Below are 23208 nucleotides of genomic sequence, written 5' to 3' on the forward strand. Positions count from 1 at the left end.
CGAGGCATTTTGAAACTGCAATATCTATATTTTAAAAAGGCATTGCCATCAATTCACACTTTCTCAGCTACTGAGATGAAAGAAGCATCTCCACTAGAAGAGGAATAAAATAAGGAAGAAGACGTGGGATCCAAGAAATAGGGGTTTGGACACAATAGACAAGGAACAGGAATCTCAAGGCTGATAGTCACAGAAAAGAGATCAAGATGTTAATGTGTCGCAAGCCCAGGGAGTACCAAGCCAGGGTAGAACAAAAAGACCTCTAACAGATGTCTCAAGGAAAAAATAAGAGAGAGAAGAGGAGGAAAAGGTAGAAGATTAATTACCTAATGCATTTGAATATGTAATGAGAGGTTTACAGTTGTTGGAGTATTTGGGGGATGAATCTGATAGAAATGGAGAAAACCAAACAAAAATAAATCAGTTTATTAACTCTAGGAAGAACAGAAAGTGAAAGAAAGGTAATGACAGTATAATACACAGTATAACAGTACAACCATACGTAGTTAAATGAATATTGGATATTGATTAAAGTAAAACTGTGACATAACTATGTTGGGAAGATAGGGAAAAAAGTGTAAGGAAACTAAATTTTTGTCTTCTGAAGTAGGAAGTCAATAGGAAATTGAAAAAAATCATGAAATAGGAAAAAATAGCTATCTGTATTACTCAGAAATAAAAAAGAGCTGAGTTAAGTATGATTGCTTTGGGGTGTGAGATATAGGATAGGACACAGCTGTCTTTTCTTGTAAGGCTTATTGTCCTGTTTGATTTTTTGAAATGATGTATATGCATTGTATTGATACTTTTTTTTTTTTTCTTAACCTAAAGTAATCAAGAGACTTGCAAAGTCTTTTGTATTAAAAAGGGGCCATGAGGGCAGCAGCCTGGGTGGCTTAGCAGTGTAGCGCCGCCTTCAGCCCAGGGCCTGATCCTGGAGACCTGGGATCGAGTCCCACATTGGGCTCCCTGCATGGAGCCTGCTTCTCCCCTCTGCCTGTGTCTCTGCCTCTCTCTCTCTCTTTATCTCTCTCCCTCCCCCTCTCTCTCTGAATAAATAAGTAAATAAAAAATCTTTAAAAAGGGGGGGGGGCATGAAATATTCTCTTAATTCTGTGATTTCTCTTAAAAGACTTATGTACCTACATACATACAGAAATACAATGATGTGTTTATTCAGGTCATTCCTACAGCCAGTGAAGAACAGCTTTTACTAGTAGAACTGGTTCGCTCAATCAGTGTCATGAGAGCAGAAACTGTTATGCAGACTGTGAAGGAAGTTTTAAAGCAGCCCCCAGCCATAGCCAAGGACAAGGTAAGAAGAGCTTTCCTTTGCTTTTATTTATAGTTCTATTTCAGAAATGATGCTGGTAGGTAAGATATTTTTTTGTACAGTAATGTCCTTTTAACTCTTACAGATTGCAAAGAGGAAGGCATGTTGCCCTCACTCTACTGTGATAAAAATATTTATCAGTATCTGCAGTGACTGCCATTGGGATCTTTCCTGTAGCCAGTGAAGAGCCATTAACTGCTAAGATCTCTTATGTGAACATTTAACGTAGTTAAGAGTTGTATGACTGAATTCTTAGGGGAGGTTTTTTTTATGGTCATTTAAAGGAAGAACATGCAACCAGAACCTAAGGTCTGCTTACTTCAATTGTTGCCTTTTTTTTCTTTTCTGTTTTTTTTTTTTTTAACAGCTTCTTTATTGCTTTCTCTTTAGAACGAATGTCTAACGTTTTGCCATAACCTTAGTTCTACTTAGTGTCATTTCTTGACCATGTACAATCTCAAACTTTTCAAGGGCCACAGAAACTAAATAATATAGTCTGCATTCACAATGCATTGCCTCTAATTAGGCAGATAAGAAGTCTCCAAATCAGTAAAATTATGGACTTCTCTACTTTCTTCTGCTCTTTGTTCCAGCAATCCTAAAAGATATTTTCAGAGAAAATATTTATGACCTGTAAACATTAGACCGTAAGCCAAGCCAAAATAAACCAAATCAGATCCTTAACAGAATTATTACATGTATCTAAAAATGTTTTTTTTTAATTTTATCTTTTTCTTGAATTCCCAATGGAAGGAGTATACTTGTGTATGTGTGAATAGCTAATACTCATACTAGCTTCTTATTAATTGGCTTACTATTCTAACATCACCCCTGAGGCATTTGCAATAGGATTAAAGTTGCCTATGAAAGCTCAATTCATAATATTTTGAACATCTGCTTGTGCCAAGACATTGGACTAAGCATGGAGGATATGGAAATAAGTACTAGCAAATTCCGCCCCACCCCCTACAACTGCTCTAAGTTCTGAAGCCAGAACTTGATTTGATACTTGATTTTTCTTTGTGTGATAAAGGGCAACTTTCAAGGGAATAGTTGATACTAAAAAGAAACAAATTGGTAAATGTCAGTGGACATCAGTATCATTTTCTTGCCTATTTCTTGCCTATTGCTAGTTTCTAAGGGCAAGTGTTTTTTATTGTAGGTTAACACTTGGTACTCTCTAGTTAAAGACTACATTAGGATACTATTAGTAGTGACATCAGATTTGAATAAGCTACACTAATTTAGTAGAAACTTGTAGTAAAATAGATTTAAATTCAAATTTCATAAAAATCTTCAACCCAATTCTGCTAGCAACAAACAAGTATACGCTGATTAAAATAAAACTGATCTTGATGCTTACAGAGAGTAGATGATCATTGAAAAGTAATGGCTGGAGTGTCAAACTTTTGATGTATTGCAGGTGGGAATTGAGAATCTTTTGATTTCTTCTATGCATTTTCAATTTTTTAAACAGCTCCAGGGTTAAGTTTTTTTTCTACTAAATGAAAGAGACTTTGCGAGACCTTTTTTATGACAAACTAGTGTTTTTGTTTTCTTTTATTGTTTAGATTAAAAATTGGCAGTAAAGTACAGAGTAGTTGCAACAATAAAAAAGCAAAGGCAGCGTTTTTCTTCACTGTAAAATTGATTTCTTTTGTTTATAGAAACATCTTTCTTTGGAAGTCTGCATGCTTCAGTTTTTCTATGCTTATATTCAAAGGTAAGATAACCGATGTGGATCTCTCCTTACTGCATTAACAATGTGTCAAAGATAGGGAATAGAGGAGAAAAACACCTGAATTCTTTCAAGTTGCTAAGTTGTCCTTTGGAAATGAAAAATGTTAGAAACATTGCCTATGGGTGTATTTATACAAGTCAGTGGGTACGTTAATGAGCTTGCCATAGAGATCCTGAACCTAAACACCTAAGTTTATTGAAGATACACTGGATACTGAAGCAGTGAATTTTAAGAAAATCATTTAAATATAAGTGAAAAGCTGAATCCAACTCTTGAAACCATGTTTGTTGCTGCCGAATTCATTATTATTTTGATATAGGTGAACATGTGGTAATTTAATCTGATTTTTTTTTTTTTAATATTAGGGATGATGATAAAATACCTTCTTGTTCTGGTATTCCAGTTTGGTGTTCAGCTTCTTGTTCTGGTATTCCAGTTTGGTGACCCCTGAGCAGAAGTCTGCTGAGTTTTGATAGACTTCTTACTAGAGAACCTGAATCTTAATCCTCCCTTATAGGGCAACTGCATTTTAATCACCAAACTTGGCATCAGTTTGTGATCTGTGACTAACATCTATAGTTAGGTTAGGTAGTATATATAAACTGTGATTCAAGCAACTACCTAAATAAAGTTTGAACTTAGATATATAGAAGTGTTAGAGTTAAGGCCAGACCAAAATAGAGATAATCTTAATTTCTCTAGATGTTTGACCGATGTTCAGGATAGATTGATGACTCTCCCTTAGATGAGCTAAAGACTCATAGGTGATGGGAAAAAAAGCAAATACAAGAGTTAAGTGGAGAGAATAGGACCAAGAGCAAGGGACTAATTAGTAATTAGACTAATTACTTAATTAGTAATTAGGACTAATGTTAGTAATTAGACTTACTGCGATTGTATTTTACTTCTGAGAGTCCACGTTATGAAAAACTGGGATTTGTATAGCAAAATTTCTATAAAAAGTCACACTGGATATTTTAAATGTGTTGGGTTTCTTTTTATATAATATTGGTAGAAAACATAGAGCTTTTAGGAATTTTGTCCTGTTATAGTCTACACAAATTTAGGGAATGTTTAGAGAAACTAGTAGGAAAATGTTTTAAAGGCTGTGGGAAAATACAAAGAAAATTACATATATACAAAACCATATTTGTCTTGCAGAATTCCAGTGCCCAATTTAGTGGATAGCTGGGCATCACTGTTGATACTTCTGAAAGACTCTATACAACTGAGTCTTCCAGCCCCAGGGCAGTTTCTTATACTTGGGTAAGCAATTTCACTTAAAAATACTATTTTGAAGAAAAAAAATGTTCATTGTCTTAACTGCTGAATAACAGATGTTTTTAGGTGACCATGGAATTTCTCTGTATTCTCATGGAATTCTCAAGGTATAGAATTAGACATATGGTTTGAGACCTGAAGAAAAAGGGGCTGGATAGTGGTAGGGAAGAAACAGTGTGTCTTTGTACAAAATGTAAATGCACTAACATAAAACTAATAATAATTGCTTTAGGGATGAGTAGGATGGCTGATGGGGAAGAGGAGAGTCATTAGAGTTTAGGGCCCTCAACATAAACAGGCTTAAAAAGTCATTTTCTCTATTTTGAAGTTTCTTTATCTATGTTACTAATTTGTACGATTACTTGATAAATCCATCATCCGTTCTTAACTGCAGGCATCATGGTATCATGGACAGTGTTGGTTTTTTGCTCACCATTGTTCATTACGTGTCTCCAGTAGATAATAGTTCAGTGAATGAAGGTGTCAGGAGCAGAAAGCCTTTGTGGAGACAGAAATGGGAAGGAACACTAGAGCAATGTGTATTGTCTGGTTTGGTTCTTAGAGTAGAGCAGAGGGGGAAAGATGAAGATGAAAAGGGATCTGGGAGCTAGATGGGAAAGGATTCTGTGTTTTAGTTTAAGATATTTGGTCTTGCACAAGGAGGGGAGTGATGGCAGGTCTTGAAGAGGGACATGACTGGCAAGTTAGTAGTAGTATGGATCCGAGGAGAAAGAGGCTAGGCTAGGAATGCTGTTCCATGTGGGAGGCAGGGAGTGTGTGAACTACCAAGGATGGGACAGTACAAATAGGACAAAGAATAAAGAAAAAGAGACCAGCAAGGGAGATAGAAAAGGAAATACCAGAAAATTGAAAGAAAACCAGATATGTTCCATGTTCTAGAAAAAGAGAAGAGGCTCCAGTAGCACTTGCAGAGAGATTACAGAAGACAGGGGAATAATAAGAGGGTGTATTTATTGATGATTTCGAGAGGACTGGTGATTTAGGAGAGAGGAGTTTAGTGAGATAGTGAGCACAGATATTAACAGCCCAGGGTTAAAGTGAGAAAGTGTGGACTACTTTTTGAAGATGTTTAATCATGAAAAGAAAGAGAAACCATAAAGTCGCAGTAGGAAAAGTGATTTGGAAGTCATCATTAATGGTAAAGAAGATCTGGGGGCCCCTTGCTGGCTCATTCCATGGACATGGAATTCCAGCCCCATGTTGGGTGTATTTGGGAAAAAAAAAAAAAAGAAGAAGAAGAAGAAGAGGAAGAAGAGAAGAAAAGGAAGAAGAGGAAGAGGAAGAAAGAAGAAAAGAAGAAGAAAAGAAAGAAGAAGAAAGAAGAAAATCTGAGGATGTTAGTGAACAGCAAAGATTTTGAAATTGCCCTCTGCCTGCATTTAGTTCCCTGCTCCTTCACTTCTTAGCTGTGTGGCCTTGGGCCCATTATTTAAGCTCTCCATCTATAAAATGCATATGATAATAATGCCAACTGAAAGTTCTTATGAGGATTAAATTAGTTAATATTTGTTAAATTCTTAGAACAATGCCTGGCCAATAATGGGTGTTATTTAAGTGGGAGCGATAGAAGATTCTAGTCTAGAGAGAAGAGGGCTCACTGATAGCACCAGATTCCAGAGGCAGCTGGGAGGGAGAACAGGGAATGGCAGGTATAAGAGTGAGAAAGGAGAATACATTTTCTTGAAGACTTTGCTGCTTAAAGGTTGATGTTTAGCCAGCAGCATTGGAATCACCTGGAAGCTTACTGGAAATGTAAGATCTTAGGCTTCACCCCAGACCAACCCCATTAAAATCTGCTTTCTAGGAAGATCCCTGTGATTTGAGTGAGTACACCCTAAAGATTGAAAATGACTACTTAAGATATAAGGAGGGGGATGGAAAGAAAATAGAGTAAACTTTTCCCCAACCTTTTTACATTACCTCAGACAGTCCAATGAGGCCTTTAATAGCCAGCAGCAGTCAACCTGTTTTTATGCTGAATAGATAGAAATTCAACCAAGTGCAAAGAACTTTGACCTTTTAGTCAACTTCTGTAGTTCTAATAGGGATTTTATATGTGTAGATGTGTGATTCTATATATAGAGTTAGCTTCTGCACTTAATTCCCTTATGGGAACTATCAATTCTGGCTTGGCAACCAATGATCTAGAAAATTTTGAAGTGGAGGAGGAGGAAGGTGAAGATTCTTCAGTGAGGTAGCCTCAAGTTTTCTGGTAAATGGGAGAATGTAGTCTTGCACTAGGCAGCAGAGAGGAGGTAGAGGAACCTTGCTGAGTGTTTGGTGAGAGTGGGTCAGCCTGAGGTAGTTGAGTGACACTGAGGTCCGACCGCAGCCAAAGTGAGCCAGATACCTTGCTCAAGAATTTCAGGGATCATGATGATCCCCGGTCCCTCACACTATTTTGAAAATTATCTAAATAAAAAACCCAAGGGAGTTTTAGGCATTAAAGATAGAATGAAAAGAACAGAAAACGCAATGTCTACAATTCCTGAATCAAAAGTTAAGATAACTGGTAATGCAGGAGTTTTAGTGTAAATGTAACTCCTAGAAATCAAACAGCGTAATCATGAAGATTTCTACTTCTTTTTGGATCTCTAGTTCCAGCCCTCATCCCTGTGACCTTGGGTACCTCAGTAAACCTCTCCAAGGCTATTTTCCCATTCATCAAGCAAAAATAATGGCGCCTGCCCTACCTACCTAACAGGCTCAAAGAAGGAATATATGTACAGTTTTTTGAGTTATCAGCAAATAACCCTGTCATTAAAAATTAAAGCTATCTATTGTGACTTGTGGCTTCTCCACAGAATACTGTCTTCTTAGATAACTTTTCTTCCTTTCTCATTTTTCAGAAAATAAAGGATCCTACCTCCTTCTCAAGTGTGTATACTCAGATTGTTTAAGCAAAAAGTTGGACAATTTCAGAAAGCCTAGGAACTTCATTCCCTTTTTGAATTTCTGATTATGTGTTTATTACCAGCCATTCCATGATGCTCTAAAAATTCCTAATTATAAAATAGAAATTGATATGAAGGTTGCTTTTTAATATAACTTCACATGTTAGTTTGGAAATAATTATGCATATAATTTATCTTAATAAAAGATAAATATCAGGATGCCTGGGTGGCTCAGTGGTCAAGTGTCTGCCTTTGGCTCAGGGCACGATCCCGGATCGGGCTCTCTATGGAGAGCCTGCTTCTTCCCCTGCCTGTGTCTCTGACTCTCTCTCTGTGTCTCTCATGAATAAATAAATAAATCTTTAAAAAAATTTTTAAAAAGATAAACATCAGTAAATATTGAGTGGAACTGTAGCAAACAAGAGAAGTTGAATTTTTTTTCATTCATGAAGTATTTTTTTAAAAGATTTTATTTATTTATTCATGAGAGACAGAGAGAGAGAGAGGCAGAGACATAGGCAGAGGGAGAAGCAGGCTCTCTGCAGAGAGCCCCACATGGGACTCGATCCCAGGACTCTGGGATCACGCTCTGAGCCAAAGGCAGACGCTCAACTGCTGAGCCACCCAGGTGTCCCATATTCGTGAAGTATTTTTTAATCTATTTATATACATACAGGGTAAGAAACTTTTCTGTGTTGTAATTTAAGATTGCAGGGGTTTGGGTTTTTTTTGTTTCTTAATTTTTTATATATATAAAACAGAAACAAAAATATATAAATAATTAGTATACTCTCCATAAGTTATTACAGAGTGAACACATCAATTATATAATCAAGGCCAAATTAAGAAATAAAACACTATATGTCTTCTCAGGTCCCCTCCCAATTACTGTCCTTTCCCTTCTCCCCAAAGATAAGCATCATTCTGACTTCTAACACCACAGATAAATTTTGCTCTTTTTTTGAACTATTTGTAAATATTTTATTTTATGTCTGCTGCTTTCACACAACATATAAGATTCATCCATGTAATTTCACATAGCTATAATTTATTAAATTTATTGCTGTTTGGTGTTTCACTGTATGAATATGCTAGAATTTATTTCTTCCTTTGCTGGACTTTGAGATACCTTCCACTTTGGTGCTTTCACAAGTAATGTCATGAGCATCCTTGTATATGAGTTTTTGTGCGTATGTTTATTCCTTTTGTGTGTGTGTGTGTGTGTGTGTGTGTTTTTGTTTATTCCTTTTAACAGACTCAAAGGATACTCTATATATTCATTAAACATATAAAATAGAAATTGAGGCCATGGAGCCACTTGGTCATTGTGAGAAATCAGATTGCATCATTTCCTTTACACTGATACCCTGTTTGTTTTTTTCTTTGGCCCTTTTAGGGTTCTGAATGAGTTTATTATGAAAAACCCTAGTTTGGAAAATAAAAAAGACCAAAGAGACCTTCAGGTAAGGCATTTTGAATTGAGGGCTGTTGCCAAAACTTTGTCTCTCTCAGTGCCCTCAACTCTAAAAAGATAAGGTCTGGGACGCCTGGGTGGCTCAATGATTGAGCATCTGCCTTTGGCTCAGGGCATGATCCCAGATCCGGGGATCGAGTCCCTCACATCAGGCTCCCTGCAAGGAGTCTGCTTCTCGCTCTGCCTATGTCTCTGCCTCTCTCTCTCTCTCTCTCATGAATCAATCAATCAATCAATAAAATGGTCAAATAAGATCATCTATGAAGTTGGGTGCACACACATACATATGCACACATATATGTAACTTTTTCCTTGTCTCTTTAGGATGTGACTCATAAAATAGTGGATGCAATTGGTGCCATTGCTGGTTCTTCTTTGGAACAGACAACATGGCTGCGACGAAACCTTGAAGTTAAGCCTTCTCCCAAAATAATGGTGGACGGAACCAATTTGGAATCTGATGTGGAAGGTATTGATCTCAAACATTGAGGCTTATATTCATAGGCACCTGTGTAGCACTGCAAGCACTATAAGATCGTCCCTTTTCTCATGTTAGCAGATAGCTTTTGTTACTGGGAAAAGACTAACTGTATCTTTACCTGTCTTTTCTCTTATTTAGATATGTTATCACCTGCAATGGAAACCTCAAACATAACTCCTTCTGTATATAGTGTCCATGCATTGACATTACTTTCTGAGGTAAATATCAAGTTTCTTCACATGAACTTCCAAGTAAACGATGTCACATTTCAATATTAGCAAGCAGTTCTTACAGAGGAGTTTTTAATTTGAAAAACCGTTGTGTGCTTCTAGAGATCACTGTATAAAATGAAGTTTTTTTTTTTTTAAAGACTTTATTTATTTATTCATAGAGACACGGAGAGAGAGAGAGGCAGAGACACAGGCAGAGGGAGAAGCAGGCTCCACCCAGAGACCCTGATGCGGGACTCGATCCAAGGTCTCCAGGATCATGCCCTGGGCTGCAGGTTTCGCTGCGCCACCGGGGCTGCCCTAGAATGAAGTTTTGACTTTGTATTCAGACTATGTAGTTTGTTAAATATGAGTGATAGCTTTAGATATTGCTTCCTTCCCCATATTTTTAAAAAGTATGATTTTTAAAAAGAAAAGTGCTTTTGTATCACAGTATGATCAGGAGGTTAGAGGTGGTATAATGATGCTTACCACTCTGAAATATCTTACAGCTGACCAATATTTTTAAATCTATCTTCTGACATGCTCTTTTTTATATCCTGTTATAGTCTTGTAGGTCGCTTTTGTTTCCCCTTTCAGATGTGGATACCAAGTCTCACAAAGATTAGAATGATATGAGTAAGGCCAACTAGCTATTAATTGATAGAGTTGGGACTTTAATAGCTCAATTCATTTGGTTAGTTTATTTCAAGCCCTCTTTTAACCAAGTCAGAGAAAGAGAATACTGAGTGTCTAGTCTTTAATCCACCATTTACTCACTGTCACATTAGAAGGTTCTTGATCTCTTTTTTCTATACTTCCTTGTCTCAGTTGGAAATAGTAAAATTTGCTCTACTTCTGTCCTATATTTATAGCGGGCAAAAACCCAAATAGTGGCAAAAACCATTCATATAAAAATGGCTTAGTGAGACCTGACTTTAGCTTTTTCTAATTTTAATGTATTCGAGGCATTCTTACAGACTGAAACTCCAAATGCTGTCAGTTTTAGCTGCTAGATTATACTTCATTTCTTATGTTTTTTAGGTGTTGGCTCATCTTTTGGATATGGTTTTCTATAGCGATGAAAAGGAACGGGTTATTCCTTTACTTGTAAATATTATGCATTATGTTGTGCCCTACCTCCGAAATCACAGGTATTGTTACTAAAGGTTATTTCTTAATTCAAAACCTATTAGAAACACATTGTGTTCCTTTATTTCCATTTTTGGAATTACCACAAAGTGACATTATTTTTGCCTGGAATTGTAATGATTAAAAAAAAAAATTATTTCTGTTATGGTGCCTTCTGTGTCCTGTCATTGTTCTGGGTGACTGTGATCACTCATGAATCACACGATGATTCAAGTCACAGCATACAGGTTAAAGTGGTTCTGGTTCAAGTCACAGCATACAGGTTAAAGTGGTTCTGGTTCTCCTTCCCTCCTAGTGCACATAATGCCCCTAGTTACCGAGCCTGTGTCCAGCTGCTGAGCAGTCTTAGCGGCTATCAGTACACGCGGAGAGCCTGGAAAAAAGAAGCCTTCGACCTTTTTATGGATCCCAGTTTCTTTCAGATGGATGCCTCTTGTGTTAATCAGTAAGTCGTCATCCTTTATTCAGTGCAATAATGCATCTTGCTGAAATTATCAACTATCCTGCCAAGTAGAACACTTTTTTTTTTTTTTTTTAGTGGTAACAACAAGATCTTAGTTACATATCATAATCCTTGTTTCTTTCAGTTGGAGAGCAATTATGGACAATCTGATGACACATGATAAAACAACATTTAGAGATTTGATGAGTGAGTATTCATAAACAGTGTGTTTCTTGATCTTGACCCATTCTTATTGTTTACCTTGTTTTTCTCCAGAAACTACTGAATTAGCTCTTTGTCAAGTTATAGTTAAAATCCTATAGGGATGGAATTACTAAAATTTAGAAAGGACCAGACATCTGGGTGGCTCAGTTAAGTGTCTGCCTTCAGCTCAGGTCATAATCTCAGGGTCCTGGGATGGAGCCCCCACATCTAGCTCCCTGCTCAGCAAGGAGTCTCCTTCTCCTTCTCACTCTGCCCCCGCTCCCACCTCCAACTTGTGCTGGCTTGCTCACATGCTCTCTCTCTCTTAAATAAAATCTTTTAAAAAAAAGTTAAAGAGGACAACATGGTGATAAATGGATAGAACTATTTATTTTTGTTTTTTTTAAGATTTTATTTTATTTATTCATGAGAAACACTCAGAGAGAGGCAGAGACACAGGCAGAGGGAGAAGCAGGTTCCATGCAGGGAGCCCGACATGGGACTCGATCCCAGATCTCCAGGATCACACCCTGGGCTGAAGGCGGTGCTAAACCGCTGAGCCACCCGGGCTGCCCTATTTGGTTGTTTCTAATTTGTGTCTAAATTGTTTTCCCAGCACACAGCATATAACCTGGCACATAGGAAGCACTCAATAACTAATTACTAAATGGATGAAAGACTGATAGATGGCGAGGCAGGGAAAAGCCGGCAGTTGGATTCAGCCTATCAGACAAGTCACTCTCAATCCGAGGGCTCTGTTTATCTCCTCTGAAGGAAGAAAGAAGGGCCAAGAGGATCAGAATCATGCTCCACCCCCCTTCTACTCCATTTTGATTGGTTTTATATTAGGGTTCTTGTATTTCATCTGAAAAAAGGGTTTTCTTGTTGTCATTTTATTTATTTATTTATTTATTTATTCATTCATTCATTCATTCATTCATGAGAGAGAGAGGCAGAGACACAGGCAGAGGGAGAAGCAGGATCCATGCAGGGAGCCTGACTTGGGACTCGATCCCGGGTCTCCAGGATCACGCCCTGGGCTGAGGGTGGCGCTAAACCACTGAGCCACCCCAGCTGCTGCCGGTTGTTGTCATTTTAATTTTAGTTATTTACTGTAAGTAATCTCTACACTTAGCATGGGGCTCGAACTCACCATCCTGGGATCAGGAGCCACATGCTCTTCCACCTGAACCAGCCAAGTGCCCTGGTTTTCTTTTAAAGTTACTAAACTAATGACCTTAAATATTAAAGCTGGATGACTGATGGTTTTGTCCAAGTTCTTTAAACACAAGCTGTAGTTTCCTATCTGGAAAAGGGGCAACATAGTTTCTCTCCTCTCACCATCACAGGATGGTTTTAAGATTCAGATTCATCTGTTCAAACAATATTTATTAAAAGACAGAAATGGGCCAGGCTGTTATGCTAACTTTAATTAAATAAATGAATTTATTTCAGGGAGTCAGTAGTTGTGAAGGAAGTAGGGTGATAGGATAGTTTTGAAGTAATACCTAAAGAGCTCACAGGTGAGATGAAACTATAGAAGCCAACTCTGGGAAGGCCCGGGGACGAATTATTCCTTGCACAGGGAACAAAAATTACAAAACCCGGGCCAGATAACTTTTTAAAGCAGTGAGGCATTCAGCAGATGGCCTGAAATGTTAGAGGGTTTTATAAAATGGTATTGTTGGTGTTCAGAATTTTCTAAATTTTCATCTTTGTCCACATTCACAATTGCTACCCCCGGTCTTCCGCCTTATATGTGCTGGGTGTCTTTGCCAACCCTTCCGCCCCAGAGAGGAGCCTCAAATCCTCCACCCTAAGCTCCTCCTACTCTTGGAAGTCACAGGGTGTCGAGCCATTTTTAAAAACAAATAACAGAATTTTTTTTTTCTTTCAAATGATTGGATGGGTATGTGACAGCCTCTCTCACTTGCACTTTTTTTTTTTTTTTTCAGCCCGTGTAGCTGTGGCTCAGAGCAGTTCCCTTAATCTTTTTGCAAACCGGGATGTGGAGTTAGAGCAGAGAGCCATGCTTCTCAAAAGATTGGCATTTGCTATTTTTAGCAGTGAAATTGACCAGTACCAGAAATATCTTCCAGATATACAAGGTAAATAGTGAAAACCTATTTTCTCTGTCTTCCAAATTAAATTTTTTTATTCTTTAGGAAATACTTCACCTAAACTGTAAGTTGGGGTGAAATATATACCAAGTGTAGGTGGATGGAGAATGTTGTAGAAATAGAAATTTGTTCTACTAAATCAACAAAAGTTATCATCCGCAGCATGTAAAAAATCAAGCACTCAATTTGTAGGACTTGCCTAAGTGTGGTCTCTATTTTATTTTTTGGTTCAAAATTGCTAAGAATTCGTTTAAAGACGAGGCATAAGACTATTTTGCTGCAGGTAGGCATGTTCGTGGGTTGGGGTTTTTTTGTTGTTTTATTGTGGATAAGGGGTTACATATTTTTAAGGAGAACTAAAATATAGTCAGAGCCAAGAAATTTTGGCCAGAAATAACATTTGGAGATCGGTAGTTTGGGCAGGGGATTATATAAGGTTTTTGATAACCTTTACCAAATAGGTTTCATGGCCTTCTGTGTCACCCTGTGCCACTAAATATCTCAACAGTGGGGATGGACTTGCCCTGAGGCAGAACTGTTCCATACCCGAGTCAGTGTACTTAGGCAGCCACCAGCTTCATCAGCCAACGTGGGCACTATGCAGGGAAGGACAGTTAGGACAGTTGTCCTCCCTTTCGGGAGATCATTTCTCTCAGAAGATAAGTGGCTCCATCTTTCCTAACCCTTTATACCAAATGTCAGATATGCAACATGGATAGTCTGTCCTGTGATTTTGTTTAAGTTGACCAAATTAGTGCTACTCAAAAGTGTGATCTGTGGATCAGTACCAGTCTGTTATCCCATTCATGGTAAGTTCAGAAATTTATAGTAAACATTTTAAATTTTTTTAGCACTTTGACAGAATCTGTTGAATCTGATTATAAAATATTTGTATTTTAGATCTTCCTTTATTTTCCTAGTAATGTTTATATTTTATGAAAGTAACAATCAGCAGTAGATTGGATGTTTTTTAATTGCTCCTTCACCAGTTTGAGAAGTAGTAGGCTAGGTTACGTGGAAAAATTGACATGAAAATGATTTTAATTATTAAGCTACTGAAAATATACTGCCTTTCTTTCAGAGAGATTGGTTGAGAGTCTCCGTTTGCCCCAGGTGCCAACTCTTCACTCTCAAGTGTTCCTGTTTTTCAGAGTGTTACTTTTAAGAATGTCTCCACAACATCTTACCTCACTCTGGCCTACCATGATTACTGAACTTGTGAGTTAATTTTAATCATCAGGTTATAAATCTAAATTATAAAACAGTGTGATTAGCATCAGCATGCTTACTGTATAAAAACAAGTTGTGGAAAAGAACTGAATTCTAGTTAAGCTTGTTATAACTGACAATTTTTAAAGTTGAAAATGGTAAAACAAGTTTGATTCCATCTCCATACAGCTGAAACTTCCTTGAAAATCGTTACTTCATCTGATCTGGTTTCATTTATTCTCTCCTACGCCACATTTTTAAGTTTGTCGTGGCTGCCAGGCCTCGTGGCAGTCCGTAGCACTACCTGTGGAGTGCTTAGAGATAGTTTACCTGGGTTTAAATGGACTGCCATAAGGCTCGTGCTCACTCTTGAAGGGTGGCACTTACCCTAGCTAAGCTTCCTCCACAGAGACTTTCATTAGATTTTGTAATCTCCTAAACAGTAAACATCCCTGAGTCCCACCACACCAGTCCTCCTCCCTGGATCATACCGTCATCCTCATCTGAATGATTTGGGGAGCTGGGGGAAAGAACATGAGTAAAGAAAGGGAAGTGTATTTGTAACTCTGAAAACCCAAGCATTTATAATCTCACAGACTTTGGCTTGAGGTTGGTTAGTTAGTTAGTTAGTTAGTTAGTTAGTTAGTTAGTTAGTTAGTTAGTTATTTTTAAGTAACTAACAGTGTTCCAGCATCACCAAACAAAAGCCTGGCTTCATCCCAGTTTGGTCAAGTTACTAGGAAGGTTCTGTGCTAAATTTGCAGTTTCACTTTCAGAAACTAGGTAGGATTTAATTAGATTGAATCCTAAAATTTATTTTTGAAATAATGAAAACATAGCCTGAAGAGAACTTGAAATAAACATTAAATATCCAGCTTAAATAAACATTTAACATGAATTTCACGGTCTTCAGGTACAGGTATTTTTACTGATGGAGCAGGAACTCACTGCTGATGAAGATATTTCACGGTAATATGTACTACATTTCCATATTTTCTCATCAGTGTTCAGAATCCTAAGTCATCCAGAATGTTCCAATTAGAGTACAGATACTGTTTTATTTGAATATGTTTGTCTGTTATAACCTAATCAGTCATATTTGGATATAATATAGATCATTAATTTCTTAACCATTTCAGTCTAAACTATCAGCACTCATAGCATTTGTCTTCTTAACAAATGAAGTTTAAAGCAGTATTATTTCAGCTACATGAGCTGTGCTGGTTTTGGTAGGTCAGATCATGTCCCTGAAACATGCAGCAAAACCTATCATGGCAGGTAACCAATACCTAAGGTATCCATACGTCCAGATTTTCCAGCATGATCTCCATGTACTACAGTTTTGTTCTTTTTAGTATAGGCAGTATACTAATACAATTAAGTATGATTTTTTATTTATGTAGAAATTTTGTACAAATAAAGCTTGTAAATTAAAATGTACCTTAAAACCATATGTTTTGAATATATTTTATTTTTCAGTGCTAGGTTTAAAAAAAAAAAAGTCACTCCCGTGCCCTAACAACTTTTTTTTTTTATAGAAAGACCCCTCCCCCAATCTTTGCAGAGACATCCAGTAGTAGGGAGATCTCTTGGTTTTATAGATTGTATTTTTGTATTTCTTGAGTGTAACATAAGTTATCCTGTACTATTGTTACATTCTCAACATAAGTGAACTTTTTAGGGACACCTGGGCAGCTTAGTTCGTTAAGCCTCCAACTCTTGATTTCAGCTCAGGTTCTGATCTCAGGATCATGAGATCGAGCCCCACATTGGGCTCTGTGCTGGGCATGGAGCCTGCTTGAGATCCTTTTCCTTCGCCTCTGCCTCTCCTCCACTCTTTCTCATCACCCCTTTAAAAAAAAAAAAAAAAAGTGAACTTTTTATTTGAAAACAGCAGAATGTAGTCATGACCTTCCTCAGCAGTTACTGGTACACCTACCAGAATGAAAACTATTAGCTGGCACTTTGGGAATTACCTGTTAGGAAATGGGAATAGCTGCTGACAGCACTATCTCCTGCTTACAGGACTTCAGGCCCCTCTGTGGCTGGTCTGGAGACGACCTACACAGGAGGTAATGGCTTTTCTACTTCATATAACAGCCAGCGGTGGTTAAACCTCTATCTATCTGCTTGCAAATTTTTGGATTTGGCTCTGGCATTGCCCTCCGAAAATCTTCCTCAGTTTCAGATGTAAGTAAAAGCAAGGATATTAAAGGGATATTTTTGGAAATGCATCTGCTTTGATAACTGACATCTAGGACTAATTTAAAAGAATCATTTTTTCTAAAATGGGGGGGGGTGCAACACAGTTACTGGTACTGAATGGTTGCTATAGATAAATTAACAGAGCATTTAAAAACTGCCTACCATATGTGAGGCAGTGGGATACAGGAGTCACCAACTTCCAGTCCAGTGTAGGGGACATACAGTTGAACACACGCTGGGTGTTCTGAAAGCTGACATGCAGGAGGCTTTTGAGGTCACGCAGCAGAGACCCCCCTTCCTTGCTTTAGGTCTGTGTGCAGATCTATACTGACATGGTGAAGAGTGAGCGGGTGGGGGAGGCACACGGGGAGTCTGGGGGGTTGAAATGGACCTGGTTTGTGTGAAATGCTGAGGAATCGGTATTGCAGGAGCAGAATGTTGTGGGAAGAGGTTGGAAAGAGGCTGAATGCTGTAAAGCCTTGAAAGCTATATTAGAGCATTTGAACCTTAAGGAGGACAGAAACCCATTGACAATTCATAATAAGGAACGAAGTGATGTTACCAGCCTTGCATTTTAGAAATTTTATTTCAGCTGCATAGTTTAGACAGAGGACTGGAGATGGGCAAGCCTGTAATCAAGGAGGCTTTTATTTCAGAGGATAGTGAACTGAACTAAAGAGATGATAGCAAAGGGGAAAGGGAGAAACTTTAATAGAAGTAAATTCTCATATTTAATTATGGTTTTCCATTTTAATTTTTAAATAGGCAAGCTATATGATTGTTTTATCAAATACAGCTAACTTGAGAATTTATCCATATGATCAAATACGTATTTATATATAATGTGTTTTATTATTCTTCTGGAATGGAGTATCCATAGGATGAAGAATAAGATACCAAAATCTGCTTTCTATACTGGACATACTTAAATCTCTAAAAATTGCTGTTTCACAAGCTTACTTTTTATTAAATTTAATAGTAAGAACTAGAATATCTGAAAACTATTATACATCTATTTCTTAACAAATATGAGGAGTCTCATATCTGTTTAAACTGTTACTCCTGAAGAAATTCAGAAAGGGATCCTAAGCAGAATTGTAGGAAAGTGGCCAGAATTAATTAGGATGCTTATTATCATAAAAGTGATGGAAAGTATAGGTTTTGATGCTCTAGGAAGAACATTGAAGTAGTATGCTCATGGTATTGGCTTTTTGGCTTCCATGATCAGAACCAAAATGAGTTCATCTGGTTTACTTGTCAGGAGAATGTTACTAGAAAAGGGATGAAGTAGGCTGTAATACTGGAAAAAAAAAAGTTTTTTAAACTGCTTTTAAAAATCTATTAAGTAGTAGAAGAGTGACATGAGAATTTAATCTTGAAAGAGTAGTATCTTTCTAAACATGAAATATTTTCCAAAAGTTAAAGAGAGAACCACAAAAAATTTTAGTCTCTGTAAGACTAAAAAATACCATGAAGTGGAAAAGGCAGCAATGAGTTGTGTGGTGACAAAAGTCTAACTTGCCTAGTATGTAAAAAATCAACCCAATACAAAAATGAGCCGACAGATTTAATAAATAGTTCATAGAAAAGGAATGGCCTGTAAACATTGGAAAAGTCATACTTATCAGAGAAATTCCAGTTATAAATAACCATCATAATGGTAAACATCTAAAAGTACATTCTTTTTAACCTTAACAGATTATTATTCTAGTTGCAAGCATACAGTGGTATCATCTAGTTGTTCTCCAAAGGAGGTGATGTTTACCAAAATTCAAAATACATTCTCTTTGAGCCAGTAATTCTGCTATTTCTAAGGACTTCTATATCACTATACTGTCAGATGTGTACAAAAGTCAGTATTAGGGGGGATCCCTGGGTGGCGCAGCGGTTTGGCGCTTGCCTTTGGCCCAGGGCGCGATCCTGGAGACCTGGGATCGAATCCCACATCAGGCTCCCGTTGCATGGAGCCTGCTTCTCCCTCTGCCTGTGTCTCTGCCTCTCTCTCTCTATCTCTATCTCTCTGTGACTATCATAAATAAATAAATAAACAAATAAATAAAAAAAAAAGTCAGTATTATGTAAGGGTGGCCATTGTGGCACTATTTGTAATACCAAGAAATGGGACAGTCCAGGAGACTGGTTAAGTCAGTTCATTCCAACACTGTAGTACCAAGTAGTTATTAAAAGACAATATGAGGTTTTATATATTATCTCCAGGATATCTATCTAGTTAGAATAAGCAGCAGTCATGCTTTTTTAAAGTTTATTAAAAAGGAGGAGGTTGGCTGTATGCATATATGCTCTATTATGCATGTACTCTGTATGGACACACAAGGGACTGGTGATACTGATGGATCCTGTGGTGGGAGGGAGACAGACTACTTTTCCTTAGTATACCCTTTGATACGGTTTGAATTTTTCCCATAGTCAGATATTAATTTTACTTATTAAAGACAAAAATATTAGGGAGGTATGAAAGAAGTTCTATTTATTTTTTTTCTTTTCCCCCTACTGTGTGTGTATGGGATCATCTGGCCAAGTATATGGTAGAGATTTTGCCCATTAACAGATGAGGATGGAATCATTTAAATTACTTGCTTTGTGCTCACAAAAAAAAAAAAAAAAAAAACAAACAAACAAAAAAAACCACTTTATTTACTATTTACAACCCTATGAGGTAGTTAATAGTATTTTTCTTTAATGGTGAAGAAAAGGATCAGGTTAAGAATCCTGTCCTAGGTGACAGGGCTGCAAGCAGCACAGCTGCCATTTGAATTTAAGTGGTGGGGTCGTGATCTTTTCCACTATACCTCTGTGGCCTTATCTTGCACGGTACATCTTGTCTTACCAGTATCAATATTCTTCTGTACACAGGTACCGGTGGGCCTTTATTCCAGAAGCCTCAGATGACTCCGGTTTGGAAGTCAGAAGGCAGGGCATACATCAACGAGAGTTTAAACCTTATGTAGTTCGACTAGCAAAACTTCTTCGGAAAAGGGCAAAGGTATTGCATTCTTCTTTTTTCTTTTTAAATGTAAGAAGATAAAATTTGTAAAGTGTGTTTATATGTCTTATGTACTTTATATTTTTTAGTGTGCATCAGGCTAATTAGAGATCCTTGCCCCAGAAAATAATAAATTTGGCATGCTCCTCAGTGAGCCTTTGTTCCAAATCTTTTGTCTTTTTTTTTTGCATTAAAATTTTTTCAGGGGCATCTGGCTCACTCAGTTGGTGGAGCATCCGACCCTTGATCTTGGGGTCATGAGTTTGAGCCCCATGTTGGGTGTAGACATTACATACAAAAAATAAATAGAACACAAACTTTTCGAAATTTTTTAATTTCTTCAAAAATGTAGTTTGGGGATGATGTGGGTTTGCAGTGTGTGCTTTGAGTGCTCAGAAATTTTCCAGTCTTCTGGGGTTCCCTAATCAGGCAACAGCCCCTAAACTGAACCACATTCCACAAACTAGAACAATGGGATGGGAGGACAGTCACTTAGGATGTTCTGCTTGAAGGATCTGAGGAACTTGATTTTAAATCAAGTTGTTTCTTTAGGGAACTAAGTAAAAGGGCAGAGATGAAGATAAAAGTTGGATCCAGAGTTTATAGAATAGACCTTGGGTACCTCTCACTTTGATATCAGAGTTCAAAAAAATCATCATGGTGACAAATCCAGAAGCCGTGTGACTGTGTATGACCTCAGGCACATGCACTTTGTCATCCCTGCATCTCTTTACTATTGACAGTTTTTATAAGACTCCTCTTGTATCTGAGGGATAAAGACAGCTTTTTGCCTAAAACGTGTCCCCCACCATAAGAAAAGTTTTGATTAGAAAGCATTTTCTGCACGTTAAACAAGGTCTTCATGGCCAAGCATACTTTTCATTGGAACAAAGGCTATGAGTTCTCCTCTTTCCTTCCACAGGACAAGGAGGAGGACTTTAAGACAGTGATTTTGGAGGGATTGGAGATGGCCAAGCATCAGGTGAGGGTGGCTTTTTGATGCTTGTGATATGGTGGCTAAAGTTGCCACATCTGGACCAAATATTGAGACACAAACCCAGGTCTGGGTTTCAACAAGTACAAGAGAGGTAAACAGTAAGGAAGCCCATCTTCAAGTGTAGACTGGTGAAGTGAAAGGAGAAATCATTTTTCTGCAAACATGTCTGACTTTTTAATTTTATTTATTTTTGAGGAGGTGGTATTCTGATAAGAGCAGAGCACCACAAATGCACTCTTTATTGGTCAATAGCTTCTTAGTAAAAAGCCCTAAGTATGTTTTGGCTGGAATAGAAACAAAAGGTCACACCTTAGTTCTCTTACATTTGTAAACTAGTTGTATAGAGGGTTCAAGCATATTATGCATTTTCCCTCAGGATAAACTCATCTCTGTTTACCCTTAAACTACGATTGGATTGCAGTTTGATGTAGGGGACTGAAAAGGTGGGACGGTCAGCCACCTAATGGTAGTCAGTGATGTGAAAGTCAGTCCCAGAACTGGTAAAGCCAGTGTTCTAGTTAAACAAAAGGAAGAGAGATTTTCTGTATCCTCGGTTTTAGATTGGGAGGTTAAATAATTGCTGGGACTGGATGATCTTTTTTTTTTTTTTTTTTTTTTGTTTCCTCCTGCTTTAACTTCAATCTATTTTCCTTTCTCAGGATTTCATTTTTAAATGATCACACACCAGAAAATAAGCTGGGTTTTTACATCTGCATTCTCCACTGGGAAACTAGTGTTATTTAAAAATTAGATTAACAGTGAAAGTTTCTCACAACATCTGATCTGAGAAGGCAAACCATTTGTTAATCAATAGGACAGATTATAGTTCTGCTTTTTAAGTTCCCCTTCATGTTTTTTTGCCCATTTTCTCTCTACTCAGTGTTTTTGTATCTGTGATTCTGCCCAAATCCAGACATCTCAGTTCTCTTTCTTTCCCTAGAGATCTACATCTTTGTATAATCTAGTTGGCTGCTTAAACCAGCCTCTTGGTACACAAATTATTTTAACTGTAATTACTTTTAGTTGGACAGTTTTCACCTACATTCTTGTTTGACTTTTCTGCTGGAAGATAGATTTCCCCACTTTTTAAAATGAGGAACCTTTCTGCATCTTGCCCAGATGCCCCCCCAGTGAGTAAACTGCAGAGCCATGACACCAACCCTGTTATTTTGACTCCAGGTCCAGCTTTCTTCCTCATGTTGTTTACCATGGGGAAGAAGCAAACGTCATTGTCTCTCCTGAGTGTTCCTTTCCTTTCTCTTGTAGTGTAAGCCACTTGGCTAAAAGGGAATTACCTGACTTAATAATTAGGCGAACTGGAGAAGACTACTGTCTCTTCCTAACCTCCTTCTGTCATCACCTTGTGACTTAGTCCTGGGCCACCTTAGTAGGAGCCCAGAAACCTGGGAGCTTTTTGAGTATATGCAAAGCACAATATAAACTGTTGACTCTCCCTCTCCAAAACCAATTCTGCTAACTGAGCTTGCTTGCACACTCCAGGTGGAAAATGTACCTGCAGTGTCCACACTTAAAAACCGGCACTAAGAGGCAAGAGTTGAATCAAGTCTGGAATGGAGACTTAATGTCATCATCTGTTAACTGTTGCTGGTGTTTGTACCCTTTCAGATTTTCTCATTTGTTAATAGCATTCCCTTTGTGTTTTCAACAGAAAAATCCAGAGGAAGACAACTCAGGGAGAACGTTGGGTTGGGAGCCGGGGCACTTGCTGCTTACCATCTGCACCGTGCGCAGTATTGAGCAGCTCCTGCCATTCTTCAACGTGCTCAGCCAAGTCTTCAACAGCAAAGTTACCAGCCGATGTGTAGGACACTCAGGGAGCCCCATCCTCTACTCAAACACCTTCCCTAATAAGGACATGAAACTGGAAAACCACAAACCATTTTCCAGCAAAACCAGGCAAAAAATAGAAGAGATGGTAGAAAAAGATTTTCTGGAAGGGGTGACAAAAACTTGAAGCACCACAAGTGATTCCATTTAGTTATATGTAAATGTAATTATTTAAAACAAACATTGCTCTGAGTTGTATAGTTTCTTTTTTCTCTTTTTTGTATGTAACAAAAACCCATTTCAGGTTGTATTTAATTTAAATATTTGTAAATAAGAGCAAATGTCTGAATGTGGCCTGAATCAAGTTTAAATATCGTTGGCTCATATCGATTATGGTGCCTGAGAGAGATCTATATATACATATATAGTCCGCTGTTTTACTGTCCTGAGTTGTCTTAAACCTGCAAAATACACACTGCACATTTTTTGCTATTGGTTTCAGGCTTTAATTTAGATCTGTTGCGCTCTTTCTGTTATTAACCACATTCTAGTATCAGAATGGTGTCGCTTCTCTGTTGGAGGCATAGTAATGTATGACAATTTTATCTCACATACATTCCTAAGAAGAGTAAAGAATAACTGGAGCCTGGGCC

At 37.7% G+C, this 23208-nt stretch overlaps 1 protein-coding gene across 5 annotated transcripts in view; it reads left to right on the top strand.

The window, feature by feature from the left end:
- DOP1A (DOP1 leucine zipper like protein A) overlaps nucleotides 1-23045 on the top strand; it is a 107908-nt gene extending 84863 nt beyond the window's left edge. For 3 of the 5 annotated variants that reach the window (XM_055329676.1, XM_055329678.1, XM_055329677.1), the window contains exons 23-38: nucleotides 1181-1315; nucleotides 3001-3056; nucleotides 4236-4340; nucleotides 8667-8733; nucleotides 9069-9213; nucleotides 9364-9443; nucleotides 10479-10588; nucleotides 10882-11031; nucleotides 11174-11235; nucleotides 13188-13340; nucleotides 14434-14570; nucleotides 15475-15530; nucleotides 16587-16751; nucleotides 19641-19770; nucleotides 20693-20752; nucleotides 22437-23045. In XM_055329676.1, the coding sequence (XP_055185651.1) occupies nucleotides 1181-1315; nucleotides 3001-3056; nucleotides 4236-4340; nucleotides 8667-8733; nucleotides 9069-9213; nucleotides 9364-9443; nucleotides 10479-10588; nucleotides 10882-11031; nucleotides 11174-11235; nucleotides 13188-13340; nucleotides 14434-14570; nucleotides 15475-15530; nucleotides 16587-16751; nucleotides 19641-19770; nucleotides 20693-20752; nucleotides 22437-22742 (1917 nt within the window). In that variant the 3' untranslated portion in view covers nucleotides 22743-23045. Of the gene's footprint in view, nucleotides 1-1180; nucleotides 1316-3000; nucleotides 3057-4235; nucleotides 4341-8666; nucleotides 8734-9068; nucleotides 9214-9363; nucleotides 9444-10478; nucleotides 10589-10881; nucleotides 11032-11173; nucleotides 11236-13187; nucleotides 13341-14433; nucleotides 14571-15474; nucleotides 15531-16586; nucleotides 16752-19640; nucleotides 19771-20692; nucleotides 20753-22436 lie in introns of those variants that run through there. The other 2 variants (XM_055329679.1, XR_008665037.1) reach the window with 2 other exon arrangements.
- Nucleotides 23046-23208: the final 163 nt, after the last annotated feature.

Source organism: Nyctereutes procyonoides, unplaced genomic scaffold (genome assembly GCF_905146905.1).
Source record: "Nyctereutes procyonoides isolate TBG_1078 unplaced genomic scaffold, NYPRO_anot_genome, whole genome shotgun sequence".
Classification (NCBI taxonomy): Eukaryota; Metazoa; Chordata; class Mammalia; order Carnivora; family Canidae; genus Nyctereutes; species Nyctereutes procyonoides.